The sequence below is a fragment of the Oreochromis niloticus genome, linkage group LG11 (genome assembly GCF_001858045.2).
Source record: "Oreochromis niloticus isolate F11D_XX linkage group LG11, O_niloticus_UMD_NMBU, whole genome shotgun sequence".
Taxonomy (NCBI): domain Eukaryota; kingdom Metazoa; phylum Chordata; class Actinopteri; order Cichliformes; family Cichlidae; genus Oreochromis; species Oreochromis niloticus.
This window is the reverse complement of record NC_031976.2, coordinates 10,885,104-10,902,278: the sequence shown is the minus strand read 5'-3', so window position 1 is coordinate 10,902,278 and position 17,175 is coordinate 10,885,104. Positions and strand designations below refer to the sequence as shown.

The 17,175-nt window shown below is 39.1% G+C and overlaps 1 protein-coding gene across 11 annotated transcripts in view; it reads left to right on the top strand.

Annotated features, from left to right (window-relative positions):
- The window catches only part of LOC100705316 (CUB and sushi domain-containing protein 3), a 240,882-nt gene that overhangs the window by 81,971 nt on the left and 141,736 nt on the right, over positions 1 to 17,175 (top strand). For 10 of the 11 annotated variants that reach the window (XR_003222198.1, XM_025911532.1, XM_025911534.1 and 7 more), the window contains exons 5-10: positions 970 to 1,216; positions 10,212 to 10,324; positions 11,595 to 11,672; positions 13,169 to 13,256; positions 13,906 to 14,030; positions 14,876 to 14,997. Coding sequence is in view for 10 of the 11 variants with exons in the window: in XM_025911532.1 (XP_025767317.1) it covers positions 970 to 1,216; positions 10,212 to 10,324; positions 11,595 to 11,672; positions 13,169 to 13,256; positions 13,906 to 14,030; positions 14,876 to 14,997 (773 nt within the window). In the remaining variant the exon portion in view is untranslated. The remainder of the gene's footprint in view (positions 1 to 969; positions 1,217 to 10,211; positions 10,325 to 11,594; positions 11,673 to 13,168; positions 13,257 to 13,905; positions 14,031 to 14,875; positions 14,998 to 17,175) is intronic. The other variant, XM_025911540.1, reaches the window with a different exon arrangement.

Genomic DNA, 17,175 nt, shown 5'->3' with positions numbered 1-17,175 from the left:
ATCAGCTTCCTTGTTCCTTGACCAATCATGTAATGCAGCATACAGGAATGTTCCAAGGCTGGCAGTTCTGACAGCCCTGTGTGGAGCACTGAGCCATCAAAGGTTTCAGCTGGCACAGCTGAGTGTCACATATTAGTCTTAAATGATGTGAAAACTGTGAAAGGCCTGCCATCATTAGAATTCTTTAGGGAGAAGAAACGGATAGAGGGATAGAGGGGAGGGTGGTGAATAATAGCGAAAAGTGAGAGGGCTCAGAGGAGGGGAATGAAGTGAGAGATGGAGAGATATGAGAAAGAGTTGTGGGGGGAAAGGGACACGGAGTGAAAGAGAGCGAGCCACTGTTATGGTAGACAGCATTAACATTCAGCTGATGTGCCATGCACCCCACATTGGATTTTTCTTTTTTTTTTTTAACAGCATTCTAAACTCTGTTTATGACCACTTTTTCTGTTTCTTTGTTTTTTTGACATATAAGTGGGGCTCAGAGGGAGCAGTGATGAGTTTATGACTATCAGAGAAAGCGCAGGAGATATTTAGGATATTACCCCCTTATCGTGACCAAATTAGTACCCATCTCATTTGTAAATTATTCTGCTCAGTCACTCAACTAAATGTTTCATGATTCTTGCCCTCATAAAGACAACACAGCTGACCTTTTAATCTTGCGATTCCTGTCATCGGCAGTCCCACAGTTGTGCTGAAATAAGCTCTACATAGTGGATTTGACAACCTGTGAATGTGTAGAAACAATTATGAGTTTAAAGGGCCTGCACAGCTCCACTTGCTACTTCTATCAGTCCTTCTCTGGTTTGTATTTATCTGAGAAGACAGGTACAGATGTTTTATGCCTGCGGTCACATTTCCCTCATGCTGAACTTTGAGAAACAGGTCTAAAATAACCCAGAGACCATGTGTCTGTTCTTCTCTTACCCCTCCCCGACCGTTTTTTTTCTCTTTGGTGACTGACAGCGGAGGACACATGCGGTGGCACCCTGAGGGGCTCCAGCGGGCTCATCTCCAGCTTCGATTTCCCCAGTGGTGAGTCCCCCAGCACTGGCGGAAGCGGAGGTGCTGGGGGCCTGGGCAGCAGCGGGGAGTGCAAGTGGACCATCCTGGCAGATCCGGGAGACACTATTTCTCTGGTGTTTACTGAATTTCAAATGGAGGAGAAGTCAGATTATCTGGAAATCGAGGGATCTGAACCGCCGACCATCTGGTGAGTTGACCTGCGTGGAGGAATGAGGGTGGGAAGTGCTGGTATTTCATCAAATGAGCATTTAGTTTTTTTATATTAAGAGTCGTACCGCGACAGGTGGTGTGTACAGTATGTTTGGTGTTGACAAAGTGTTAAAAGAAAAGTGTCTGTGATTTGTGTGAGACAAGATTGTGTTAGTAGCATTGGAGGTTGGGTTTCCACAAGTTTTAAGGTGTGTAATATATTTTCGAGAGCACATTATCTTTCTGCAAAGAAGAAACAGGCTTTAGTATTAGAGTAAAACTGTAAAATCATGGCACATTTATTACTTTTATCATTATTCATTTGCGCTGCTAGTACAAAGTCAGGTTTTATTGACATGAAACTTAACTAAGTAATAAAACATTTTTTATTTCTGTAGAATAATATCACATTTAGTCTTTTAGTAGGCTTTACAGGTTACCCAGGCATATTGTCTAAGGGAAAAACTCCCCAAAAATGGGCAAAGAAATACTGAGAGGTCCAGTAAATGTTTAGGTTTCGTCGGGGCAATTATAAAAATGGAACAGAAAAGTAGAGCACCTGCATTTTAAACTAAAACAAGCAAGTGTGTTGGTCATTCTTCCCAGTCGGAGTTTTACTTTTTAAGCTTTTTATTACACCAGAAACAGACATGAGTACAATCAACAGTAGCTGCGTAGAATAGTTACACACACACACACCAAAAATACACAAATTAAGTAGACTGTACTAATGTATGACATATAACCAAAACTTCAGCACCAGTAAAGCCTAAAGCATCAATAAAAGTTATTGTCTAATGGGAAAACAGGGGTAATAATACTCAAGCAAAACATTTGCAGCCTGAAATAATGACATCCAAGTCATTTAAATTCATTTAGTGACACCAGCTCCTTAAGTTTCAGTTGAATTTGCAGCTGATTCCGCAAGGAAGGAACTGCAAATTTGAATACTCTTTTTCTGAATTCAGCGCAAGTGCGTGTCAGTAAGTAAAATGGGAGCAGACCAAGAATAGTTTTAAATCAAAGGATATACCAGTGGTAAGTGTTCCCTTTAACTTATAAGCTTATAAGCTTGTGTAAGCAGTGGCTGCTAAAATTCATCCACTGGCCTTAGCCCACACAAGCATTTTAAATACAAAATGGTTGTGCTGTGCTGTCGTACCGTGTGTGTGTGTGTGTGTGTGCGTGTGTGTGTGCGATGTGGCTTGTCTGAGGACCAGACGAGCCACATCACATAGCTCTGACAGTGACATGCAGAGGTGGGAGTGTGATGATATGGGGCTGCACAAGTATAAAAGGTGTTGGGGAGATGGCATTGATAGATGGCGCCATGAATGCTTGTGGATATAGCAAAATACTAGCTGACAAGATGACTCCCAGTCTCCAGAAGACTGGCAGAAGAGGAATATTGCAGCATGATAATGATCCAAGCACACTGCCAACATCATACTAAAGTTTCTCTTTTTAAATATATTTTTGGGGGGTTTTAGCCTTTATTGAAATAGGATAGCAGAGCCAAGACAGGAGAGCTGAGAGAGAGACCAGGGGAAGGCACACATTAAATATCCTTGGGGGAGATTCAAACCCAGCCTCTGCATTACCCTTACGATATATGGATTGCCTGCTCAATCCAGTGAGCTAAACTGGCTCTGTACTAAAGGTTGTAAAGAATTAAAAAAGCAAATCTATGACCTGGCCTAGTATGTTGCCCTACTTAAACATCTAATGGGGTAACTCACAGAGAATGATAGAACAACACAACCTGACCCAGGAAATCTGACCCACCATAAATAAAGGTGGCCCTGTACTGAAAAAAAGAAAGATTTGAATGTCTGTAATGAACTTTTGCACTATTTTGGAGCCTCTGTTTTTCATATAGGTGATCTAAAATGCTAGCTTTAGTTTTACATACAAGCTAAAATGCCACTTGGCACAACAAGAGTATTTAGTATAGTAATCAGATCACATTTAATTCAGTTTAAAAAAATTTCCAGCTGGGCAATTTTGTGCAATACAATGACTGGACAATGTTTTATTATAAACAAGACAAAAATGATATGGGAACTGAGAATAAATAAGTTTAGACTGTAGCTGTAAAGACTGCAAGAGATTTGCTACTCAAAGTTTATTCCAAAGAGAGGTTGATGCATAGTAAGATGAAGCTGTATCGCCTCAAGATATTGTCTTAGTTTTTCTGATAACAACTGGGCTGCCTATTGACATCTTACAGCATGCAAAGGAACAAAGGTTTGTTATTTAGGATGCAGAGATTGTGAAATCCTGGGGAGATATAAGCTTGAAAATATCAATTTGGCCAATTGGCCATTTTTTGCTTATTGCTTATTCATTTTTGTTGCCATTCATCCCTCCCTTCTCTGCCAGCAACCAAAAATAAATAAGTAAGTTATCAAGTTTAATGATACAGATCCATGAAATTAGATCCCATATGTAAAAACAAAACACTGGCCTCTGCCATCGGGGATTGTGATATTATTTATGGATAAGCTGATGGCAGTCAACAAGGTGATATTGGTCAATACAGATGTTCTGTTGAAACATCTGTGCACCCTTGTTTACATGCATAGTTATGCATTTTATAGAATGTTCCTTTTAAAACAGCTGCGTGTTGGAAACATAGAAGTGATAAATATGCCTTTAATGAATTTTCATAGACAGTTGTTGGGAAAATAAAAGATTTTAAATATGCCTCATGGATCTGGAACGCTAAATAAATTCACAAATTTGCTGTTGCTGTAATTCAAATTGCACACGAATGAAAAATCTTTGACAGAGTTTTGTTTAAACAGGATTTTTTCTGGTTTTCTGTAGATGTTTGATGTAGAAATCACTCTAAACTGAAACAAGGAAGTATGAAATTGGTTTAACCCCTAACCTCAAGGCTAAGGTTATTCATCTCCTTTTTGTCCTGTGCGAATGGGAGCGTGCGCCTGCTTTATTTGATCCTGCCAGGCGTTAATTATAATTGGCTCAAAGAAAATCTAATCAATCATCAAGCTAGCGCGCTTTGTTGTCCCTTAGAGTTGTCATTCTGAGTCGGAGAGAGCGAGAGAGGCAAACACTGTGTCAGTGAGAGACCGAGTCAAAAAGAGAGGTGCTCTGGGTGTGGTGATGACTGCTAAGTATTGTATGTTGACGCAGCTAAGAAGAGTGTGGCAGGAAGCCGATACGGGATGACACTGATGTGTTTTGACAGGCCATCAGGTAACCCTCTTCTCATAGGTGTAAAAGCTCCAATTTTAACTCTTTCACTGACAGAAATACGTTTCCTTTTTAAAGGTTTAGAGCCCCACTGGAAATGCTTTGTGGGGTTTTTTGTGTCTTCTACTTTCCAGCTGAAAACTAGTGTGAAGTGAACATACTCACCTTTTTATTACTTTTTTAAGAGAAAAGAAATAAATGCACTTAATAAATACAATTTTTTTAACTTTTTTAAATTTGTCAAATCTTGTAGATTAACATTTAAAAGACAGATTTTTATTCATCTTTATTAATTTCCTATGAATTTTCAACTTGAAGATGCTAAGCTATGTCTGTTCTGGGTTATTATTGGGGTTTAGTATGCAGATGGATAAATGCTCACTTTTAGCATGTTACAAAATGATTAAACTTCATAATAGCTCTATTGATCATGATCTACAGGGCAAAGATGGAAAAGTCACCACTATCATTAAGGGGGCAAATTTTGCTTGCTGACAGGCCAGGTTGCACCCAGCGGGTGTGGATGCACTGTGCAGAGGTTTATTGGATGAGGATTTGCATTATTTGCCGTGTATGCATCAGACACTGTTCAGTAAACAATATTTTTCAGACACAGTTTTGAGAACTATTGCAGAGAGTGAAGCTCAGTCAAGAAACATTAGACATTTTGGAAAGTCTGTTTTTTCCTGATTGCATCATGGTCGTTTTGTGCACTGCCGGGATTCTCTGTCTGCTCCTTTGGCCGGCTTTTCCTGTGCCGTGTTACTCATTTCTACACCCAGCATGAGTGAAGCAAGGCTCGTAAAACAAGGGACTTGAGAATAAAAGTGTTTAACAGAGGCTGTACATATAATGGTAATAAAATGTATTTTGTAATAGTGTAAATCTGACATGTCTTTTATAACCCATGTTTCATATAAATAACAATTTAAATAATGGAGAACCTGCATTAAACTCTGATAATTAACATCTGTTAGCCTTGTAATGCAATAAACACATTTTTTTTTCTTTTAAATAAACGGTGTAAATTTTCCAACAAAAAAAGGGGCTTTTTTACATTTTTTTACATTATAACATCTTCCACTTAAATTAAATTAAAGATGACATTTTTACATAAAGAACGGGGTGAACATTTTTATAACTAAAAATGTGCAATAAACTAAATCTACATGTCACATAAAATCTCTCATGAACATGTCTCCTTTTGGAGACTCCTCTATTGAATACTGGGCGAACTGAGACATTAATTTAAGGGTATAAATTATTATGTTATATTTTTCTATAAGGTAAAATCATTTTCAAAGCAGTAACTGAATTTGTAGCGGTTTCTCTCCTGTGTATGGTGACCATGCATCACTTGAAACTCCAAGATGATGTTATTATACGTTACAAATGTCAGAGGCTGTCAGACAGAGTTCTTGTTTTAAGCCCAACAATCCAAGTGGGACCCAGTGAGCTTGAGTGCAGCGGGGGCAAGAATTTTAGAGAGATGGCTTCAACTTCGCCAGGTAAACAAACAGACAAGCAAACAAACACGATTCAGTGCGAGCGATTCTCTCGTGTCTATAAAATTCATTGCTTTTGCTCGCTCTCTTTTATGAGTGTCTTTTGAATGTGTGCAAGGCCATTGGACAGGCGAACTCTCAAACATCCTAACATATAGCACCAGCTGCAGGCAGAGACAAGTAAACTGTCAATTTACCCTTGAGGTTTACAGCTGCTTAGCAATGATTTAGAGCCTGAAACCTCAAACTCTGCAAGATTTAAGATTGACTGTTAGCCTTTTTGTCAGGCAGAAAGACTTGAAATGGCATCCAACTTCTTATCCTCCCTTGAACCTGTAGCATTACATATTAATATTAGGTCATTATATCCGAATATAGCATGAATATAAATGTGATCACCGAAAGGTAGTGTCAAATTTAGAAACCTTGATCCTGGATAAGTCCTGCATTATACCCAAGACAGTGCAGGTCAGAGAAGCATAATTCACATTCACATCAATTCATATTTTCCACATCTCTGTAATTCCACATGTATAAATTGAAAAAACAAAAAACCTCTCAGTTACCACCTTCCTGTAAGTGAATGTAGACGTTGTTACAGATTTACAGGATGGTTGGAAATCCACAGTTTCCAGGACCAAGGAATGAAATGTGTTTTCCTGACACCTGTTACCAGCTTTTATCCGTTTATCAATTGAAGATTTCTATCAGATTTCTCCAAATGAGTTTATTGATTCCATCAAGCTGGGGAAGTTTGATGGGAGGCTACACATCAATCACCATGAAAATAGACAAACGCAAAAAAAAAAAAAATCTGACAAAAACCAACACTGGAGTCTGGCAAAGCCAAAGAAAGCAGTTCTTTGTTATTCTTCTGACCTTTAATATGATTGTTCAGCCCTGTTCACAAAGGGCAAAAACAACAAGCTGTAGATTACACGTCAGTCATTATTCCAAATCTAGACACTGAGCATAAAACCTCCAAGGCTTTGAAAATATTACATACAGTTTTTGCTTATAGAGCATACTGTTAAATTAAATTTTTTTTAACATCTACTTTTTTTCACAGTTTGAGCCCTGCTACAGTCTTTGGTCAGTCAGGTAGATTTTTTTTCTTCCTTCTTGGTTCACAGACTATAGCCTTGCATAGCGGCTAAATGCTTTTCAGAGAAAGATAACTAATCAAATCAGGTTAAGCAATTAATGTGAGTAGTTGCCGGGTAAACACCAGTCCTGTTATGAGAAACCAGTGTGGTGCGGGCCAACAGGCGCCAATCTGCTTGAGTTCATTTCCTGAGCCGTAACTGATGAGGGAGCAGCGGAAGTGATGGAGAGCAACAGCTTCTCCCTTATCACATAAAACATTCCTAGAACTACTCCCTGTTGTCAGATTTTATAGAACATATGTGGGAGGAAAAGATAAAAATCACCCGGGAGTTCCTTTTTTCATAAGTTTGATCGCTTATTATCTGTGGTACACCAACATCTAACCCTCATCTCTGTGAAACAAAGTGAAGACCCCAGAGGTTTCAGCTCATTGCCATGGCCTCTGGGCCACGTTTGGCCAAAGTACCTGCACGCTGAGACTTGTTAAGTTAGCTATTTTGATAAAACTGCCATGTTCCCGTCGGCACTGTCTTATCAAATCATGCACATTTTAGTCATTTAGTCATGAGTGCCTTGCAAACCTATGAAACAATAGGTCTTGGCCCCAAATCAGCAATACAAAGTATGTAAATTTTGGATAATATCAATCACATAAAAAACACTGCCTGTATGCCAAGAATTAATCTCCAAAAAAACATATTGTACATCTATGAAGGGAACAAATGAGCAGCCTGAGTGAGTCAGAGATAGAAAGGCAGTGCATTATGTGAGGAATCCATTTCATCCCCGTTGGATTTTCTCATCTTTTTCACTTTGCCTGCATTGGAGGAGGTACAATGAGAAAACAGTAGACAGCACTCACTTGTTCTCATCTGTCTTACGGAGACTGGGCATTCAAGTTATTTATTTGTTTCAATGACAGTTACATTAACGAATACCTGTGACATGCATCAATGTTTTGCAAAGTACCACTGAATTATTTTGCACAAGCATCTGGCTGCTCTTAAAAAATGTATCGCTAACTGGACAAACAAGGACAAGTGCAATAAAATAAATATGGAAGAAATAATAGAATGCAGATAATATACTCATCAGTTGTTGCACACATATATATATCTCAGTTGCATACAATGTTCAATATTTCTGCAAAAAAACAAAAAACAAAAACCCACATATAGGTACATAAGAAATGTAAGATGCTGCGAGGCTTTTCTTCTCTGGCAGTTTTCAGCCTGTGAGCACGTTTGTGTTCATTTGGGTGTCTGTCCTCACTGGGAACAGCAGCTTGAGCGTGTGGTGACGGAGTGTGCAAACCAAGCATCGCAGGAACTATATCACAATACATGGAATATATTTTCACATTGTACCTGCATTTCTTTTTATAGCAGGGAGTTATTGCATAACTTTAATAGAATGGCTTGCTGACTTTGATGCACATTCTTGCAAAAACTATACTCACTGGAGCAAGATATCTGCAAGGTGCCATTAAGCCTTGATTTACTGTTGATGGCGGATCATGTTTTACTCTGTCTGCCAACTCTCCCTTTGTGACAACAGTATATTTGCTTCCACGGGCTTTAAATTTGTAACCCCACCGCTACTTCTGGATGGGTATAATTTTGTTATATCGATCTATTTTGTTTACACACTTTGAGCAGAATTTTTTTTTTAAATAATTTGCAGCTTCACTACAAGAAACATGGCAGCAAAGTCTTCTGCTACAGCTGTTTGAAAGCTGCTCTTTTTCATTCTGCCTGTATATTAGTGCCATTAGCATTTTATCAATGACGCATTGCGCTAAAAGGTCAGCTTTTGTGTGAAAATCAATCACCCTTTAACTTCCCTCTTGAAGCTGCCATCATCTCCCCGTGTGATTGATAATTTGGGTTAAAGAGGTCAGTATTCAAAAAATTCATCTAGTTTGTGCGTCAACAAAAAGTAAAACCAAAGAACAACAAAAGCATTCAGCAGCCTGTAATCTGCCTGACACACGTTTCAGTCTGAGGTAAGGCAGGTCACGTTTAAACAGCAGGGACCAGAGGTGTAATCAAAATAAGGAGAAATCAAATGCCAAGTAGACTTACTAATGCATTTATTAAATCTGCAATGGTCACCAATTAGTCACCTTTTTCCTTTCACTTTTCTACATCACTGTGTTCCTGCCTCTTTTTCCAACTGTCACTTTCATTTATTTTTCATTTTACTTTTGTCTCTCTGCTCCTTAGGTTGCTTGGTAGTAAATGCCAAAGAAATTACGTAGCCAAACCTTAATAAAAAAATGACTGCACACACCTTAAGACATGCAACTAGGTGAGCACACATGCAGGCACATAAACTGTGGGTTTGTGTGAAACGCATTATTTTTCATGAGAGAGCCAATTTGGGAGCACAGGGCTCGACTGTCCCAAGCCCTTGTTTAATAGCTACAATGGCATTGTGTGCTATTGACTGCAGTATGACAGAGTATGGTGAAGTGATTACAGAGCAATAGAAAAAAAAAGCAAAACAGCTGGTTAGCCAGACAAATGAAAAGGTCCAGCAGCTATAAGCCTCTATGATTATAGAGCATCCCTGATGCTGTGGCCAAGCACAGAATAAAAGCTCTGATCTAAAACCAGCTGAAGACACTAAAACAGATGTAGTGAAGACACACAGAGCCTTTGAGTCACGCAAACTAGTTTTTGCAACACCACTACAGCACACTGACAGCACGTGTGCACATAGGTACGCTCACATTTTCTCTTTGTGCTGCTGTTTCCTTTACTCCCTCACATACGTATTTACATATACACAGTCAAATTACTGCCAGATTTCTTAGATTTCGTTGTTGGGTTTTATTTTAAGATCACAGTTTTTCTCTCCAGGCATGACATAATTAGCAGATGTTAGTAGTAGATGATTCATTCAGTGGCCCATCCCTATAGCTGGTGCGCTGCAGATCTCCCATTCTCGTAAAGAATCTCGTAAAAGAAAATTCACAGCTTTTTATTCATGGTTTTCCTAATCCATATGGAAATGCCCTATAAAGACACAATATAATGTATATACTGTAAATAGATGTCTTATGAGGGACTCATTAACTAACACTACAGGGAGTAAATAAAATTAAAAAGCAACATTTTTTTTCTTGTTTTTCCTGTTTGTTTGACTTTTTACACACAGGCTAACTGGAATGAATATTCCAGCACCCATCATTAGCAACAAAAACTGGTTACGACTGCATTTTGTGACGGAGAGCAACCACCGCCACAAAGGCTTCAGGGCTCAGTATCAAGGTAAGACATGATTGCTTCATTTGCACATCGTAATAGAGGGCCCCCTACATGAACAAAAGGGTTCATCGTAGGAAAAACACTGTAATTACAAAACATGTTTTTGATCTTTGTTAACTGCATATCAAACACTTTGATTAATATTCTCTGTAGAGGGCATGAAGGCTTTTTCTGCTTTAAATCAGTGACTTCAAAGCGCCTTGTTAATCAAATATTTGAGAGACAAATACTGTATATATTCTCACCCTCGCAAAACTACAGCTCAATAGTCTCTTACACTCTCATTGTTTTATAGCCTGACTTTAAGTCAGTGTATGTGCTGCATGGACTATTTGCTGCATATACTTAACCTCGACGTGTAGCCCCAAAACGGATCTGAAATCTGTTTGTTCACTATAAAGCTCTATACAAACATTGAATAACATGCATGTGGCAAATCGTTGTAAACGTAAGACAAGCATTCATTCAGGTGCATGAAAAGTCACCTTTGTCATCTCCTTTTAATTACTATTTAGTGGTCAAGCAGTTTTTGTGAGTTTTCATGTGAACAAAGATATTTTTAAGCAGACAAGCACTTAGAGGTTTTATTAAGCAGTGTGCTTTTAGGCATGTATCAGTTCTCATCGAATCAGCAAATAGATTCACCTCCTTTCTTTTGTACTTGTGTGGAAATAACCAGCTGACCTAGAGTGCAATTCAGAGGAGAGGCATTGTCCCAGTACTTTCAAATTCAAATAGCCTTGTTTTTGCTTGGTTTTTGCTCGATACACCATTTTACCGCTCATGGCTGTTCTGTTAATGATGACAGCCACTTGCATCACCTGGCTTTTGTTTGCAATCTGGCCCCTGCTGTGTTTAATTAGACTTTCTTTAGATAAGTAGCATTGCAGTCCTTGGGCTGCTTTTTGATTCTGCATGGTGTGTGTGTGTGTGTTACCCCACTACAAGCTATAACCATTAAATCTGCTCTGACCAATCAATTTCCATCCACCGTTTAAAATGTCTGAGTGATATCAACAGGCAAACATAATAAATAAATAAATAAATATATAATCTAGGTTTGATTGAATTGCCAGGGCAACCCTTTAGATTGCATCATACCCTTCGGACTAATGCCTTTTGATAAGAGGATGCAGAGCAAAAGCAATTACAGTTTGATGTTCTTCATAGGACCAAGTATTATCCAGAGAAAGAAACACTTGTACTGTATCTTCTCACATCTAATACTGTAACTTCTTTTATCTAATGAACTCTTTCTATTGCTCTCGACCAGTGAAAAGCTCTGGAGAGCTTAAATCCAGAGGGGTAAAATTATTACCAGGAAAGGACAACACTAACAAACTGTCTTTGAGTAAGTCTTTTATTTTTCTTACGCAACTGTTTTCATTGTTTGGATTTTTTGTTTATGGAGGGCTTGTGTTCTGGGTCTTTGTTTTCTTTCTGTCGCTTTTCCCCCCCTTTTTTTGCTGCCTCATTCGATGAAGGAATTAAGCTACAGTACTAGATTTTGCAGAAGTGCAGTCTCTTTTTCTTTCTGATGACCTATTTCCCCTGCTGCCCAGGACTTCCTCCCCTGTCAGAAACTTACTGAGCTAGATCAGGCCTAGTTAGGTATATTGCAGCAAACCACTAAATATGATCAGCTTCTGTCAGACAAAACTCCATCTGTCTCATTCTATTCTATGTAAGCTACACATTACACAGACTTATGCCCATGCACTATGTGATCTACACACATAGCAGTAGTCAAGGTTGAGTGACCGCTCACTTGTCAGATGATTTGTGTACACTTAGAGCGAAGTAAATGCATTCTAATTGCTCGCGGAGCTCTGTCATTAACATAAATCTGGAGCAGAATTCCCTCTAACTCAACAGTGTGCTAAACACTCAGATGATAACAGGTTGTAATCTTTATTACCTTATGTGTCATAGATTCTGCACTGCATGGAGACATGAATAATGCAGTGAGCTCAAGTCTTTTCTATGAGACAATACTGTATATCATTTCAGAGACTGCGAGGAGAATGCTCCGTACTGTATGCCTTGTGGATTTACTCCGTATAATTGAACTCATAACGACATTATAACCTCTGGCGATTAAGTTCAAAAATGAATGAACTTCCTCAAAGCAAGCAACATGCCATTAGAGCACCGCACGCTAAAACTGAAGGGTCTCTCTGTGTGTTTGGGGTGATGTCTTGTTGCAAATATTGCAGCAGACCTCAGTGATAATTATGCAGCTACATATTTCATGAGTTTAATTTCCAGTGCATGCAGACATTGATGTACGGATCATAATGTAAGGGGAACGTGAGCTTGTTAAAAGTCAGAACACACAAGCTGTTTTCCTTCCTCTAAATCGCCTCTCTGCATTCTTTCCATGGTAAAGGCAATATTCAATATAAGCCATATCTCCAAGGCTTTATCTAGTCTACGCAAATTATTATTATGTATGGAGGGTCTGACTGAGTGATTATTGTTGCTCCTGCAAGTGATAGTTGAAGGTTATTTAATCCTCTTAGTGCCTGTTGGACCCAGATAGATTTTCCTCTATTTTGTTTAGCTCAGGTAAGAGTGTTGCGTTTACCCTTGCCACTCACTGTAATATCACGAAACACAACAGCACTGCAAAAAAGCTGTCAGTTAAAAGTCTCTGACATTTCGAGATGAGGTCAAACCGTCACGTGTCAGAACTTTATGATTCGTGAAAGCGAAAACCGTTGAACATGCAGGGTTATCGGCTATTCAGGTGCTTGCTGTTGCAGTGGGTGTTTTCTGAAAACACTGGGCTTTAGCAATTCAAGTGTCTCTCTCACAGTGTTCTTGGTCCTTGTCTTCTCTGCTTAGTGAATGAAGGAGGAATCAAACAGGTGTCTAATTACTGCCCTGACCCGGGGGAGCCGGAAAACGGCAAACGGATAGGCTCCGATTTCAGGTGAGTTGTTGTTTTGGAGCTCAAGCGAAGGATACGTAGAGTATGTGCGAATGTGTGCTGAGGGATATTGAAATGAGCGCTCCGCTTTCAGTACTATAACTTGCGCCACATGACTGCATGTCACGAGTTTTTACTGTCACATTCTATTAAGTCAGCAACAGGTGTGCACATAAACTAGTGTTAACCAGTTTATTCTCCACCTGCTGCAGATTTCAAACATTCTTTCTGTTTTTTTACTGTCATTTTAGTAGATTCTCAGTCTGTTGGCTATAATCTTCTTGTTAATATTGTGCAATTTAATTTGTCTCAGAGCCCATTTAGCAAATACGATATTTGCAGCAGACATACCAGCATAGGAAAAAGATAACAGGGAAAATAAAATGATCAACTTTCAGTCTTTTTACTCTGTTATGTGGCAGGCTTTGATTTTTTTTCAATCTTATCCTGTTATATGTACATAGGGAAGCCCAGTGTAGTCACCTGTGACAGTACAAGTCCATTGTCATTGCCTCGCATTACCGCATCATATACACGTTTCTTTCTAAATGAATGACCTGAAACAAATAATGAATTTGATATCTCATCAGGAGTCATTTTTGAGGAATTGATTGCTTTTTTCGGGTGTTAATGGTGTTTGCTATCTTCTCAGCATCGGAGCAACTGCTCAATTTACCTGCGATGAAGACCATGTGCTGCAGGGTTCCAAAACGATTACCTGCCAGCGCGTTGCCGAAGTCTTCGCTGCTTGGAGCGACCACAGACCCGTCTGCAAGGGTGAGCGGGGCTTCCGATGAGCTAATAAAACTGTTTGATTAAGGCGGTGCCTCTGGATATAGGCTCCATGCAGATAGAGGAAAGTTCATTTCTGTTAATTATGTATGAAAGCCTCTTCTGCTGCACTCTGCTTTTCCATTCCAAAATGCCCTCACTGTTTTTCTGTGTTTCATAATACCTGGAGCACCTTTTAGGATTTGATTAATGGAAATGTGGCTAATAGACCTCCTCTCTACTTGTGCAAACAATATATTACCTTTCAGTCACATTACAATGCACGAGTTATTACTCTGCTTTCTGAGCGCCATTTTCATCAATATTTATTGTGAAGTTGAAATTAATTTTTATGGGTCATTTAGTGATGTTTATGCTGTGTGTCCAGCACAGATCTTTATATCTTTTCTATCTATACACAGACAAGTATAAAATGATAAATATGTAAAAATGCCGTTTGGCCCGAATTTTTGGTCACTGAAAGTACAATGAAAATGTTTGGTTTGACCTTTTTGCCTTTAAAACTGCACCAATTCTCCAAGGTACACTTACTGAGAGATTTTAAATCAGCTTTCCAGATTGGAGAACTTTATGAACTAGAAAAGTTTGAGCTGTCTCAGTTAAGATCAGGGCTCAATGGGGATCACACACTGTGCTGGAGGACTCCTTTTTCTTCATGTTTCTCACGATGGTTCTTTATTGCTCGTCTACGTTGGGGGTTATTATGTCATGTCATACTGCAGAACGCACTTCAGACAAGTCAGTGATAATAGCAAAACATTTAAAGTGCCAAAAAAGTTGCACAGACTGTATATCTTCTCTGCTTTGATATTCCTCTTATACTGTTGCAGTGAAAACCTGCGGGTCGAATCTACAGGGACCGTCGGGGACGTTTACATCCCCTAACTTTCCTATCCAATATGAGAGTAACTCACAGTGTGTGTGGATCATCACTGCCAGTGATCCAAACAAGGTAGGAGAACTTGTACACTGTCCATTAAACATCCACCGCTATTGTTACAATGGTAACAGTGGCGGTGGATGTTTGACGTGAGGAGCCAATAGTGACAAGCCTTATTATCCTGGCTTTTTTCCGCAATTTTATTTTGCGTTGTTAAAATAGCAGTAATGTCTGATACAGAAAACTATGCATTCATATTCACCTTTCCAGTGCACAGTTTTGTGTTACCTGCTCACCTCTGCATTGGAACAAAGCAGTTACTTGCAAAATATAAATGCAAGATACAAAAGGTCAAGATTAGAAGCCCAGTGAGGCTCATGATTGCAATAATAAGAGTAAAGGTTTTGTGTAGTGCCAACCTGCAATTCCATTAGGGTAATAAATAGTAGACCAACACTTGTAAAATTTACCTCTGAGTAATCTCTTTGCACTGCATCTCCCTCATTAGTTATATTAAAAAAAGCCCACATTATTTTGTTGCTCCTGAGCACCATTACATTTGTACTGTGAAAATAGTTCCTTCCCTGTAGAGCATTTGGCGACATATATCCTTGGAATTTTTGGATCTGTGTTTTATATGCATCTGTTTTTTTTTCCAGGGTCACCCAAGTTAGGAGGGGCTACGTAGAATATGCATATATTTCCATTTTTACTTTCTGTCATTAATGCACATTGCATGAGTGAATGGCATTTCAGTTCTCACTAGATTACCAGCTTGTCTGTGGCTGTTGGCAGCCTAGCGATTCGCTTCATTCATCTGTGGTCACGGAAATGGGGAGAAATAATGATTGATTGAGACCAGCTTTTCCCCAAAGTGAAGAGGTCAAAGCTGTTTTCCAAATGGTCATTACTGCTCTCCTACATAAATTTGTCTCTCTATTGGTATTCTATCCAGTGAGCCATATACACAGGGGTGTCGACTAAGTGCTTTCCTGCTAATAAATAATAACTAACCAACTGACGCTCATTCAGAACTCACTAGGACTGGCAAGTGCCATAGCTTTGTGCCACTGTGCACTCTCCTAGGCAAACAAGCCATTGACTTGGCACTGAAACTTGGTCCATTAGTGTTATTATGGTAATTATGCTTATTTGCGTGTCGTAATGAGGCTGTTATACATACATATTGTGCAGACGCTGCCCAACCCGTGGCCAAAAGAACGAAGGCTATGGATGAGCAAGCGGCCATCATATGGTTGTCATCAACAGATGTGACACTGGTGTCATTACGGCATCCTTCCTTTCATCACTAATCCGTGCAGGCAAAGTGCAGGCTGAGATAATGTGGCATGTTTGTGTAATGTCTCTGCAGCAGACATGATTATTAGTGTAAGCAGCTGTTGCCAGTTTGATCTTTAAAAATGTCATCTTTTGTGACGCTATGTACATTTGTTAAGAGGGTAAAAAGATTCACCAGTGACAGCCGACAAAGATATCTCAAGGGTAAATGCAGACAGGCAATTAATAATTTCATATGCTTAAGTTTGCTTTACTCTGATTGGTTCTTAAAATTCGATTTGTGTTCTGCAGTGATGCTGCTGTCAGTTTCTATATTGCTTTGAAAGATGCTTGCGGTGTCCTTTGTCTATGCTGCACATCCCCATTAACATTCATTCTATAAGCCTTTTCCTATAAACAGTCAAAAATCTGATATGAATTGTGTTTTATATTTTCCTTCTGTTCCCCCGAACGCCACTGTTGATTTAAGTTCTCGGGTAGTTTGTGGATATTTGATTAAAGTACCAGAACATATTGTATGTTATAGCAGCTATGTGAATCATGAAAATAGAAGGAAGCGTCTTCGGCTTTTATAGCTCTGCTTGATCAAACATTGAGCTGTCCTCCTGTGCAAATGTATATGACATTACATGGAGTTTCTCTGTGTAGGCCTGCCTTTTGCAGTTTAGCTACGATATCTTCAGCAACATTTTCCCAAAAGGCAAGTTATGGAAATGAGCAGCTATGTTATGAATATCATAAAAATTAGATGGTGGGTTATTTGGTAATAAATCTTTAGAATAACTGCTCATCTGATTGAGAGGGTTTGGCCTATTTAAATGAACGCAATGAATAACATTGACTGGCGGGGTTAGCAATGTCTGTCAGGAGACCTCTCTGTTTGAATCACTTTAGTGTAAACAGCTTCCACAGGCCAATGGCGGACGTTCAGCTTCATGGTTTTGTTGAAAT